At 32.1% G+C, this 13,672-nt stretch overlaps 1 protein-coding gene across 2 annotated transcripts; it reads left to right on the top strand.

Moving 5' to 3' along the window:
- The first annotated feature begins 382 nt into the window (after nt 1-382).
- LOC148271229 (uncharacterized) lies at nt 383-5,398 on the top strand. Of its 2 annotated transcripts, none has more exons than XM_088241648.1 (2): nt 383-2,731; nt 2,984-5,398. In XM_088241648.1, the coding sequence occupies exons 1-2, from the start codon at nt 1,096-1,098 to the stop codon at nt 5,050-5,052; spliced, it is 3,705 nt and encodes a 1,234-aa protein (XP_088097774.1). In that variant the 5' UTR covers nt 383-1,095; the 3' UTR covers nt 5,053-5,398. The 2 variants fall into 2 exon arrangements, with proteins under 2 accessions (XP_088097774.1, XP_088097775.1); XM_088241649.1 differs by having other exon boundaries at nt 450-614.
- The last annotated feature ends 8,274 nt before the right edge of the window (nt 5,399-13,672 follow it).

Raw genomic sequence — 13,672 nt, 5'->3', positions numbered from 1 at the left:
ACGTTCATTGTTTTTCAAGTAATCACTCGTACACATATTAAAACGTGTATACATAAATCAATATGCTTAATGATTAACACTGTATTAAGAAACCTACAGCAAGAAGCCTCAGAAGTTGTCTTTATAATATGTAATATGATTACAAGAAACAAGTTCACGAATAACAGATAAACAAAAGAAACAAACCTGTTATTTAATTCGGTGCTTCCATTTTTTAGATAATCACTGCCGGCAGTAATCGATTAAATTGATATTCCTATCTGATAATGTGCACTCCATGACGCGCTCGTTCGATCAGTTATCATTATTCATAATTAATGGCAAATTGAAGATTGCTTATTAATCTATTCATATTGCGCCAATATTGTAGCAGTTTGCCGTCACAATCTAAAATAGACGCGCGAGAGAGTATCATTTATTATTTACGCGGCACTCGAGTGGAGAAAATCACAGAAAGCATTTCGGCATCGGCGATAATACCGCTAGGAGGCGCCCGCTTAATCATTCATAGATAGATATAAATGCGCGTACTCGCAAAAAGCAACGCGAGCCGCCGTAAAAATAGCCGCGATCAGTTGCGACCGGCCCTGGACAGAGGACGCGCAGTGGCTCAGGTCGACTCGAGCCTCGAGACACTTAGCGGACACACTTTTCCCAGCCTTTCCCGCATTACTTGCACGCACATTAGCATCGAACTTTGTTTAGTGCATCCGAGTGATTCCATCCGGCATAACCCTGTTCCGTGTGAAGTGTGACTGTGAAGTTCCCCGCCACTACACCATAGACATCTCGATATCTCGGCTCTCGACTGACTTGTTATCGCGATGTTTTGATCCGTCTACACCACGTGGCCGCGGCGCGTCAGCTGATTTCTGTCATCCGGCATGAGAACGAGCGGACCTTTGTGGTTTTCGTATACATCTGAACGCGATAACTAGTGCCTGCTGCTCGGTTGGTGTCTTTCTTTCCTCCTCTCGGAAATGTGTTATGCTTACTCTCGGCTTGCTGTGCCTGTGATTGTGCGCGCTAAAATATTACGCGGGTACACTTAAGGACGAGTGTGTCATTCAGCGATCAAATCGATTCCTCGATATAATGTCAGATACCGGAAAGTGTAAACGGAAGAGGAATAGGGGCAACCGACGAAAGAACAAAAATAAAGAATTCGACTCCAATAATAAAAATCCTGATCAAACAAATAAACCTAGTCTAGAAGTAAATAGTGTAGTAATTAATGAATGTGATAAACAAAGTGATGAACATATTTTAAATAGTGAAAACGACTGTTTTCATACGCCAGGTCCTTCGTCGAATATTTTTTTACACCCAAATAGTGAAGACATAGTAGTACTCGCGTCGGATAATTCTCCAAAATCTATTGAAAATTCAACAAAAACACAACGTGAAAAATATCACGTTGAATTTCCGAAGCTTTCTGAAGTATCTAAGGAAAAGAAAAAAATAAAGAACAACAAGAGTAAGAGCCTCGATAATGAAGACGATGGGCCTTTGAATATTGTAGAAATTTCCGAAAGTGATTCAAAATCTGATGATGATAAATTTATTGAATCTAACGCGATTATATCAGAGGCAGAATCGGATGTGGAATGGGAAGTTGCCGACGATTTGCTTGAAGAAAAAAAACAATTTGCGCAAACGGTTAAAGGTCCGCTTAGTGTTGAAGCAGTTCTTTTAGTAAAAGCTGACACTGAAGAGATAAATTCACTTTCGCCTGAAGAAGAATTGAATCTTCGAAACTTTTTACAAACGTTAAATCTTAGTACATCTTCCGATCCTCCGACTATTCCAGATCTTCCAGGTATTCCAGATATAATTATAAAAGAACACCCGGATGAATCTGAAAGTGAAAATGATATGAAACAACGGCGTGCTAGGAAAAAAGCCGCCATAGAAGAACATTTTCTACCTCAATTTGTACATCCAAGATTTTTGGATGTTATTGACGAAGAAGGAAGTAACGAATCAAGTGATACAACTCGAAGACAGTCATTTTTAAGTGAAAATCGAGATCAACAATTCGATGACCTTGAAGATGATGTATTTATTGCTGAAAAAAAGATCTCAAAAGAACCTAAAGATATTTTTCCGAAGAAAAAAGACTATTTTGCTTGCAAAAAGGAACTTAAAAGGCAGCAAGAGTGCTTGCTTGTTGGTGCCAAAATTTTAGAAACTGAGGTCGAAGAAGGATGTGGAGATTGGACTATCGAAAAGGTTGAAGAACAGCGTGGAGCTGATATAGTGTTTCTTGATGATTCTTCTAGTAGTGCAAGTGAAATTGACAATGGTGGAGAAACTGATTTTTTCACAGAAGATGAACGGGTCACAATCAAAACTCCTACAATTGATATTGATAGTTACTACTCAGAGAATAATATTCTTTCTTCTAATAACATTTACAACAGCGTGTGCAGCGATATTAAAAAAAATGAAGATCATGTAAAGAACTCTCCTTGCTCCCCAGATGCAGTTTTAATAAGAAATGATGAAATAAGTGAAAGCCTCGATAGTTTATTGGTACAACCACCTGTACCTGGTGCTTGTAATGAAGTAACTATCATGTCCAATGAATTTATAGATGAACTTCCCTCTGTCACGGAATTTCTGAAAGAATCAAAGCTCTTCATAGATAATAATGAAAACAATATAAACAGCGAGAAAGAAAATACACCTCAAAGTCCAGATAGTGATCACAGCAGCCTAAATATGTCAGGTGAGGAAATGAGCGAACAAAGTTCGAAAGATATCTCCCGTCATGATTCCTCTAGCAGCGTGTGTTCATCCCATAGCACATCCCCGAGTACCGCCAAGTATAACCCTCATAGTTCATCCCTCACTGATATAGCTGCCATTGTGCATGATGACTTGCAAATCATATCAGATTTACACAAAAAAGACACGAGTGAAATTGATTTGCCAAACTCTTTTGCGATAAGCAAAACTAATAAATTTATCAATGTTCCAGGTATAGATGACAAGAAAACTATAAATCGTCTGAAAATTCCTACCTGTTTAAAAGAACTCTGTCTGGAAAGAGTTGCATCATTGCCCTTTGGAACAAGTATTCTAGAGGAACTAGCATCCGCTTCAAAAAGTCTTAAAATATTAACAGAAAGTGTACGTAGTGAAAACTGGAAAGAAGAATTTCCGAAGAAAATGCCTTATTTTCCATCACCTGACCTTAGCGCCGTTAAGAAGGCCGCTTTGGTGTATAAAGTATCTAAACAAAATTCGTACCAGCCTGAAAAAGTGCCTCCACCCGTTAATCCTAGACAGTCGTCTTTCAAAATATTACGTGATGATCCACCTTGGATCGGACTAGCTACGAACGCCGATCCTACGTTACTGGCTTGTTTGTCACCATCGCAAAAACGTCAAATCGAACGTTCGAAAAACACGGCTAATGACGAAGCTGGTGAACTGATTGACATGCATTGTAAATATGTCGAGCGTAGAGGATACCACGAGACATACGCGAAAGTAGAAAAATCGCCACCGGTGTCTAATAATATCGGTGATAACATACCGGTGCCGGTGCAAGCGTGCGCCGGCGACGAGCGGGCGGCCGCGGCCTGCTCTCCCGGCTCTACTAATAGACTGCTGGCAATCATCCGAGATCCTCAGCTCAATCCAGATGCCAAACAAAACTCCGACGAGGAAAGTCCTGCACAAAGTACTTTTAATTTTAAGGAAACCCTTCGTTCATTTGAAGACTTGAATGAAAAATTGGCGCAAGAAGAGAAAAATATTTCAATTTCAAAGAAAAGTGAAAAAATGAACGAGAACGTCAATATCTCTGAAATGTATTCGTCTAGTAAAAGTTTAAATGCAAGTATTAAAAAAACCGATACTTTACTAAGTAATAATTTCCTTTCTTCAAAAAGAATCGAATGTAAAGATTTTGAACCGATTAACAAAGAGTGTTTATCAAAGGACTATCAATCATTTTTCCAAAATAATAATCAAATTAATCATCCAAATAAAAGTAATAGTAATACAGTTTATAAATCTAAATATCATCATCAGTCAATGGGTGACTTAAACTCTAATATTGAAGATCCTACTCGGGTTGTTCAAAGATGTCATAATAGAAGGGCTTTCTTGTTAGATGATCCTATTTTTGACGCTTTTTCTGAAAAAGTCAAACAAAACGGAAAAGCTCTTCAAAATGGGGCACCCGTTCGAAGATCGTCGTTACCGAAAGATCTGCATGATCGTCAAATAGCGTACATTTTACAAAAAGAAAAAGAAATTGAAGATCAAATTAAACAATTAGAAGATCAAAAACGAATAACACACAGTATTAGATTGTCAACTGGCCCAAAAGCTCCAATGATGAAAGAAAGCGAGTTTTCTTCAGAAAATTATAATATATCACGTAAAAGAGATATTGCTATAATTCAGCAAGAGATGGAGGATAACTTTGAATCAAATGTGTACAAAATTGACAAAGCACCTTTGATGGTATCTATGACCAGTAATGGAGAAAAGTTTCGCGACCAAATGTATTTTGAATACATGGACAAAGTGGCCGAAAGAGAAGAAAGAAAAAATCACAAAGTAATAAAGATTTCAAATTCTCAAGATTGTCCGAAAGGTTCCTTAGCTTCACAAACGTTAAATGACATGAAACAGGCCTGCAACAAAATTGAAGAAGAATTTATTTCTAAGGCAAAACTTCGTTGGGACAAACTCGGCTTCAAAGACCCGGAAACCGAAACGGAAGACGAAAACGAAATCGACTTATCGACGAAAAGTGTAAATGACAATGTGATCGCCACTGAAAATCAGTCAGTTGTTATAGAACATAAGATAAAAGTGATAGAAGGCGATGAAGAAAAAGACGTCCAGAAGCTCCCGAATCATTTGCAAGAGTTTGTTAAGTTCACCAGTAGCGGAGACGAGGCTGGTGAGTGCTCTGACGATATCTCAAAAGAAAGTGATTCGTCCACGTATATTGTGTTTGTTAGTTTAGCGATTGTGACTGCCGTAATAGCTGTTGGGAAGTGCTTTTGGCAAAAATGTAAACGATAATGACTAACCGATTAATTAATAGTGCTGTGAAATGTGTTTGTTTGCTTAAAAAAATAACATACTAACAGAAAGCTTACAAAGCTGTGTGATTTATTATAACTTAGGTTTAAAAAATAATTATTTTAACAACATCTTTTTTTAGTATGCCTATATTTTTAAGTGCTTGGTTTTAATTTAATTTTGCAACACTGCATGTTTTTCAAAAAAATAAAATTTAGCCATGTGTTTAATGTATTAGTATTTCTGTGATAAATATTTTGATTATGTTTTATTTAATTCATACGTATTTTATGCGCTCCCCCGAGACACTGTTTTATTATTTAAATAAACTTGTAATGAATGCTTACATTTGTTACTCATTCTTACCCAACAAATTACATGGGTTCGTATTTATTATGATTGCAGATGATATTTCCAATCGGGTGATGAGTAATCAAAACAGTAATCATAAAAATCTAATTAAAGAACTGAAAAAATCATCAGACCTTGACTTTCGTATACAAAAACTCGACGATACAAATCTATTAACGCTGACGCACTAGATTTTTTGTGTGCTACCAATTGATTTAGGAAAAATTAAATTTAACTTCAAATATGCCATTTAATTTATGTTTTTACTTAATATTATTGTTTTTAATGTTCAGTCAATGAGATGAATCTCACGAATGAAGCTCATGAATCATTTAATTATCAAGGATTGTTAAAATACATTAATTAACTTTACTAAACTTTTACGGTTTGCGTTATACACACACCGAGTTTTTTTGTATTCTTGAAAGTTTTTTTTATACTCTTTTTTTTTATATATATATTTTTTTAAAAATTAAAACATGCTACATTATGAAATATTCAAATCTATATAGTATAGGAGATATAACGAACGTTTTGGCAGTTGGGAAAAAAACCTTCTAAAATTTCTATAAGTTTAATTTGAAATGAAATCATTTTCATTGCGTTACCAGTTTGCTGATTAAAAATACTTTGAGGTAGTGAAGATTTATTACTTTTTTTCAAATTAAAAAAAGCGTTCGTCATTTCTATGAGTTTATAAAATAGATTTCGAAAAATCAAAAAAGTTGTTTTTGTTTTCACATTCTAATTGATATTGTTATAATTTTAATAAACTTAAATTATAGTTTTGTATAATACTTTGACAAGTACAAAATTATCGGTGTTATAGAATCTGAAATACAAACACATTTTAACCAAAATATTTAAAAAATTCATTAATGTTTTTTTTTTCACTGCTCTTGCTTTTATTAAAACATTTTCAATATCCATTTAAGACTTCGGTCATTAGTGATCATATAACAATTAGAAGACATGATATCCAATCATCTAGATTGCTAAATATCCTGATCGTTATCAGGAAATAAAGGAGATATTATAGTAAAAAATAACAAATGGCGCTGGCGGCCGGCGCGTTTTGCTGGACATGTTTTAGTAACTTTTATGTGATAAAGTCTGGCACTCATGAATCTGGATAGTTTACTGTAAAACATATATATATATATATCTAAATAATGTTTAACCATATTCAATTACGAGTTACTAAGAAAGATACGCCATATTTATAAAATAAATTAAACACTTAGTATTTTAACGCCACTCGACCACACGCGAGTTTATTATTAATAAGAACATAACATGTTTTGGATACCTGTTTAGAATTATCCATCATCAGTTTATATTTACACCTGATTATGTGTAATTCTGAATACTTGAAGCTAGTTGTGTTTTTATTAATATTAAACACGCGTGTGACGTAAAAATACAAAGTGTCTCATTTATTTTTATTTAAAAAGTTTTTCTTCAAAGTAAATGCCGAAAAAATTAACCCACATATTTTCATTAAAAAAGTTCCATTTCAATTTATAGATAATTAAAGACAACTTTCTCAACTATCCACGGTATGTACATATAAATGAGGTCCGTACTGCCGAGGTTTACAATGCAAGCTGAGATTATCTACAACTAACCATTTATTATGATAAAATCATAATTCACAAATGTTTTCATTTAGCCATTGATTAATCTCGGGTTTATATTTAACATTCTCAATACATTTTGGAGAAACAAGTTAGAAACCTAGGTAATCAGTTACAATAGTGACTCCCTTTTGAAATAGTATATCCGCAAATCCTTTATATTTTGAGGATTATTCATAATCATCATTATCATTATCGTATTGTAAATTTATATTATACCAACTCAAATATGAAATATACAATTATACATTCTTAAACAAAATTTTGCATCTAATTTTTATTACTATAAAAAAATATGCTAACGAATTTACTTCGTGACCATTCACAATGTTATGATAGAGTATCCTTTATGCAATCATTAAGTCGGCATTTTTTTTAGAGTATTTTATTCTGTGGTTGATTATAACATAATTCCGTTTTCTCTGATTATGATAATCGCATTTGCAATATTTTAATTTGAATTGACATTTTAATATTTTCCACAAATTTAGCACTTGCGCTCAAATTATTATTGATTGATAATAGATTACATTGTAGAACGGTAAAAATCTATGGTACAAAAATCATTTGATTGAATATCTAATTATCATGTTATTTTGACAATCTGTGTATTCAAGATTTTTTTATTTGACGAACTAACCGACTATAATTTTGATAACTGATAGTTTCCGACCAATCCGATCTTTATATTTGATGATGAATCTTATTACAACGTACATAAATAAAAAAAAACTGATTCCTAATTCATTAAAGTCGAAATGTCCTCATGTTGTTAGGATTTAGAGGTTTGCTCACTTTGATGTCATAAAATAAACTGTGCTCTACTTAAACTTGGCCCAGCGTCTTCATAAAAAAAAAATCACTTTTGCCCAAGTACTGGAAATTTGCGTAGTGTGTTTTTTTCACTGTCTCATATACTTTATTTTAGAAAATGTATTTAACAATTTACGTAGTTTTGTTTTCATCATAAATAGTCTCCAGGGCTCTATTTATCTGTGGGGATCAACATATACACCTATACTTAATCAGAGGAAAAGGGTCCCGAGGAATTAGAAATAACATTTAAAATGTTGAAAAGGGTTGTTGTGGATGAGCCAAATAATTTAACTCCTCAGAACAGTTTATCACTGAGAAGAAAATGTAAAATAAAACCAGAACCCTAGAAACGTGTTTTAACTACATGGCCCTTATTTGCCTTGAAAAAGCAAACTCGAAAATGAGTTAAAACACATTTTTGATTTTTAATTCTTCTTCAACAAGTTAGTTTTATTAAGAATCTATCGTTGTTAAAGTATCTGCGTATCTCAATAGGGGGAAAATTTCGTTATTATTTTCATTAGTTTAAACAGAATATATATTTTATATTTTTGATACTCACCCACAGGGCTTCAACATATGCATATAGTCAAAAGTAACATGTTAAATACAAGAAAAGTATGTAAAAAAAAAAATTAATTTTTATTTATAATAAAATGCATGGTCTTTTGAACAAGATCATTTCCTTTTCACCTTTTTTTAAAATAATAAAATAAATCTTGGCGTTCTTATGAATGATTGAAATATTTCAATTTGGTAGCCACATTGTACGAGTTGTAAATAACTCACTATTAGAAATTAGAAATCAAATTGTGATAAGAGATTCATGAGTCAATGACACCAGCCACGGGACCACAACCCATTTTGTTGTATAATACAAAGCATTACTTTTCTGTAGAGATAAATTCATGAATTTTAGATGTTGAAAAACAAAATATGCCACTTATGCATTGTAAACTATCAACATTGGAGTACCAAATCTAAACTAAATAAGAAAAACAGGGGAAATTATTTGAAATAATAAGTTGAAACTTCGTGATATCATGAATTTTTGAAAGTGAGTTTTTAATCGTACCAAAGACATGTTGAATAAATAGATCTGTGCTTTTGAAAATCAACATGCTTTGGTTTCCTTATTAATAATAGTACTGATAGATCTTAATAATTCATGGCATACATTGTAATGCATGAAAAGAAAAACATGGTTAAATAGCAAACTTATTATCCCAAGCAATCTCTTAGTCCAACCAAAAAAAAAGTTTAAAAAATATAGTCCGTAAAAATATTATCAGAAATTATAATTACAAACTAAAATTGAATACATTTCTTAAGTTACGTCATCCAAATATTAATTAACGGTATAGTAACATGTATTTATTAAAAACACTTCTGGCACACTTTCATACAATTAACTTCCTTTATTGTTTTTGGTAGCTTTTTATATATTTTCACGGTTATGCATATGGGCCGGGCCCCCTTTGAATGAATGAATGTTTTTTTTGCCAACGGAATTTTTTGTTTACGCTTATTCCTGGTGTTGCGAAAGTATCTTCTTTCCTCTTTACTAAAAATCCTCGTCTTGATTTTACAAAAAGACGAAGTTCCGTAATATAAATACTTGTCCGTGTAATAAATTTGATCTTATAAAAACTGGCCTACTCGTACATCTTGCCAGGTAATTAGCATTTATCGTTTTCCTAAAACGTTTTTTTAAGTTAATTAAAAGTGGAATCTTCTTACTTGGATTTTAAGACACATTTGTTTTTCTTGTTTTATTAATCACTGGCATTTTCTGAGAACTCGTGCATATTCAAAATTTCTGCCAACTGATTCAAAATTATTTTCTTCGCGATTTTAGTGTCAAAACACGTAGTTTTTTTCAATGAAAAAGCAATATCTGTCTTACTAATCATCATCATATGCATTTTTGGCACTGCACTTGTTGACCAAATGCATCGTATTTCTACCATCTGTTACACGAAAGTAAGGTGCTCAGTCTTACGCTTCAGGTGCCAGCCAAGAACAAAGAAATATCACAGTTTTAACAACCTTCAAAAAAATGTTTTAGTCCACCCTGTCAGAAATCGAATCCAGGACCTTTAAAACGGTAGGTGATCGCGTTAATCATAACACAACAAGGTAGACTTATCTCTACTTTTATTTTCTTATTCGTGACATTTATCCTAAAGCAGTTATCGGGTCAAAAGCACTCGCCCAGAGTTATGGTTCAATTTCGCACGCAAAATTGCATTTTTTTATGCGCCTGGATGTAGAGTTAAAAGTCTTACTAATTTGTTTCCATTTTTCAAACGTTAAAAGGATGATTTAATCTGTAAACTAGTTAAATAATTTATTTAGAACATGAAGTTAACAAAAATTATAATTTTTCTCAACATTATTTTGAAACTGTCCAAATGTTTTTAGCCATGACTTGACTTCACTCACACAACATTTGGGTGAACTCAAATTGCTGATTAAACAAACTGATATAAAAAAATATAAAACTTAAAAAGCATTTTCATAATCTGGTGAAATAATTTTGCCAGATTAATCTTATATGTAAAGCTTCGGCTTTTTTACTTTACCAAAGTCAACAGATCGAAGAACAGAGGACATATAAATGTTTAAACAATAACAAAATGGTAAATGTTACACAGTGTTTAAAATGGGCACTAAAACCGGCCGATGCCATGCCCTGTAAATGCCTAGACTTCCAAATTCTCTTAAATAAAAAGGTTTTCTCTCTCTGTTGCAATAAATTACAATTATGTTTATATTATTAAAGGCAGTGCTCCTTCTACACATTCAAAACCGTTTTAAATTTAGAATGTCTTCCTGAACTTCACAAACATCAATAGATGAAATAATTGAAGGAATATTGGTGTTCAAATATGGGCAGAATCGTGAATGTTACACAGTGTGTAAAGTGGGAACTTAAACCAGCCAATGACAAGTTACAAGCCCTGTATACGCCTAGACTTCTATATAACCTTCGATAAAATGTTTTTCATCGCTGTTGTAATATGTAAATTGCATATTTGGGACTAGTGATGTTTTATGCATTAAAACAAAGTGGACACCAGATTTTTATTTCAACTTTAAAAAGAATTTATATGACGAAAGTGCACTTTGGTGTTTTATTCAGATATAAAATAACTTACCGCGATAAATTCTACAGATTTAATTTCAAAACGACAAAAAATGGACTCCCGTGTCCTCTAAGGTATATAAAAAAAAAAATTGTAAATGAGAAATATTAGCCTTCTTATAATTTAACTAAATATTTAAATTTTGGTGGCGTTTTTTAACGAGTTGTAAATAAATCAGTATTAGAAAATGTAAATCCAGTTGAGGCTGAGTGGTGTTCGAACCTCGGACCTATGATCTGTGAGTCTGATTATTTCTTTAAAATTTTCAACATTTATTATTATTTATTTATGCTTTATTAAGTTAGTTCATAACATTTTAAGAACTAATATAAACTTTTAATAATATTACAAATTTTTTATCAAAATTTCTCATTTATATATTTTTTCAAATTAATTTTAAATAAATAAGTGCGAAGGTTTTCACGGTCACTGTTATCAATATTATGTATCTTTTTTGGGTGATACCGTGTATGCTGGATTTGATATTATTGGATATTAATTTTAAATATTTCAATTTAATCTATTTCTTTTATTTCTTCAGGTAACTCATTGTACAGCTTCAATCCCTTGTACAATGAGTTTTGAGATTCTGTTTTTTTCCTCATTGGTAATCTTATCTTTTTTTAACCCCTTGTTTCATATGTATGACTTTGTTGGTTAAATTTTATTATTGTTTTTATTTTATTCATCCCCTTAATTATTTTATCTTTAAAAATTGCCACATTATATTTAATTTGTTGCTTTACTGTGAGCAAGCCAATTTCTGTGTGCATTCTTTCTACATTAGAATATATTTTTTTTTTTTTTTGTATAATCCTCATTGCCTTATTTTGAAGAATGTGTATATTTTGAATTTCTCCTTCATTACATTAAAAAAGAATGGAAGAACAGTAATTTATGTGTGGATATATTATTGTTTTATATATACATTGGCACCATCTGTGTAAAAAACTCTGAATTAATTTTTCAATGTGCATATTTCTTTTAAGTATCATATAAAAAAATATTTTACCTTTTTACTTGTCAACAGATATGAGCGTCTGAACCAAAAATATTGGTTTTTATTTTACTTGTAAATCTCAGCGCTCAAGTCATTTGTCGTAAATCTTTCCGCTTGGCAGGACCAAGACATTAATTTATTTCTTGTTAGACACAAAAAAATATTATTTACAGCTGTTTTGTACAGGAAATTATTTCATGTAGATACGAGAAGTTGATTCGTACACGTGTTACGTAAAGTAAGCGTTTAAGTTGACAAATTTTGTATTATATTTTCTATCTATGTATATAAAAGGCAATGTTTGAATGTGTGTCCTCGATAGACTAAATAGCTACTGAACCTTTTTACTTCTGGTTTTTTTCCAAAACGATGAGCTTTGCTCTAAGCATGTTTGTAGATCTTGAAATCTTAAATTTAATATATGGAAAATTGGCTAGGGGCGTAAATGTTTTATTCATCAATCTACCAGATAAGGTGTGTCACGCCCAGTACAAAAAATGACTATATTTGTTTTTGATGTAATAGGTATCAAAAGGCATGTGGCAATAAGGAAAGTAAAAATCTTTTTAACAAATTATCTTTGGGTTGCTAAAATGGATTGAAAATTCGAAAAATAAGAAAATTATTGCTCTGAAAGAAAAAAAATATTAACAACGAGCAAAATGTTTATTATTTTTTTATCAGATAATATTATTTATTTTTTGACTCACCAAACAAAAAAAACACTGTATAAAAAATAATTTACTGCAGATTAGACGAACACAAACAATTATTTTTATATAAACCTTTAAAAATATTTCTGACGCCGGTGGCTTTTACAACAATTTTTTTTTCATTTGATATCTCACCCATCATAAGTAGTGTCTGAAGACATCTTCTTTGGTTGATATGATAAACTCTTAATTTCTTCTGGAATTTAGTTTAAAAAGTGGGATTTTATAACGAGTCTCGTATCTTTTTTTATAGAAGGCATATTGATGAAATACGAGAAAAAAAAGAAAAAAAAACGTAATTTTTTTAAAGCTAGTGAATCAAAATGAAGGAACAGGTGTATGATAACTGCCACGGATAAATAAGAGGTTTGATAGATCTCATAAACCTACTGACCCGTGACCTGTGACCTGCGCGTTCGTTATTGCGAAAATGAGGATGGAAAGAGGGTCGTGGAGAGGTGTGGAGGGGTAGGAAAGATAAAAGAAAGACAAAAAAAACTTCAAAAGTTAAAAAAAAATAGTAAAAAATGTGAAATAAATAATTATTGCGAATACGATTAGATAATATTGCATAATCCTGTTTGTGTACCAATGCAGTGCCCTGTGCATTATTAATGCGGAAAGAAAATAATAAATTTTAATGATATGATAAATTTATTAATAAGTCATTTAGTCGGTAGTTGAAAGTTTCTGTACGACTGTTAACCTCTTTACGCCGTGACTGTGTGTAAGAAATAAAGATATAAATAAATATAACCGGAGGAAAATAGGCCACTGGACCTGCTACACTCAGATTCTGTGGCCAAAAATATATGTCTTCTATTCCGTGTCCGCACCGCGCATTATGAACTACACAATATACATAGAAGATCTGAAAAATAGGGCTGCCACAATCAGCTGACTTAAAACCTTTGTATATTTATGTACTTTAAAGGATAAACCGCATGAGTCACT

This window comes from Micrasema longulum, unplaced genomic scaffold, assembly GCF_059751315.1.
Source record: "Micrasema longulum isolate JH-2025_06_02 unplaced genomic scaffold, ASM5975131v1 h1tg003011l, whole genome shotgun sequence".
Lineage (NCBI taxonomy): Eukaryota > Metazoa > Arthropoda > Insecta > Trichoptera > Brachycentridae > Micrasema > Micrasema longulum.
The sequence above is the reverse complement of the archived record's forward strand: the minus strand, read 5'-3'. Positions and strand labels throughout refer to the sequence as shown.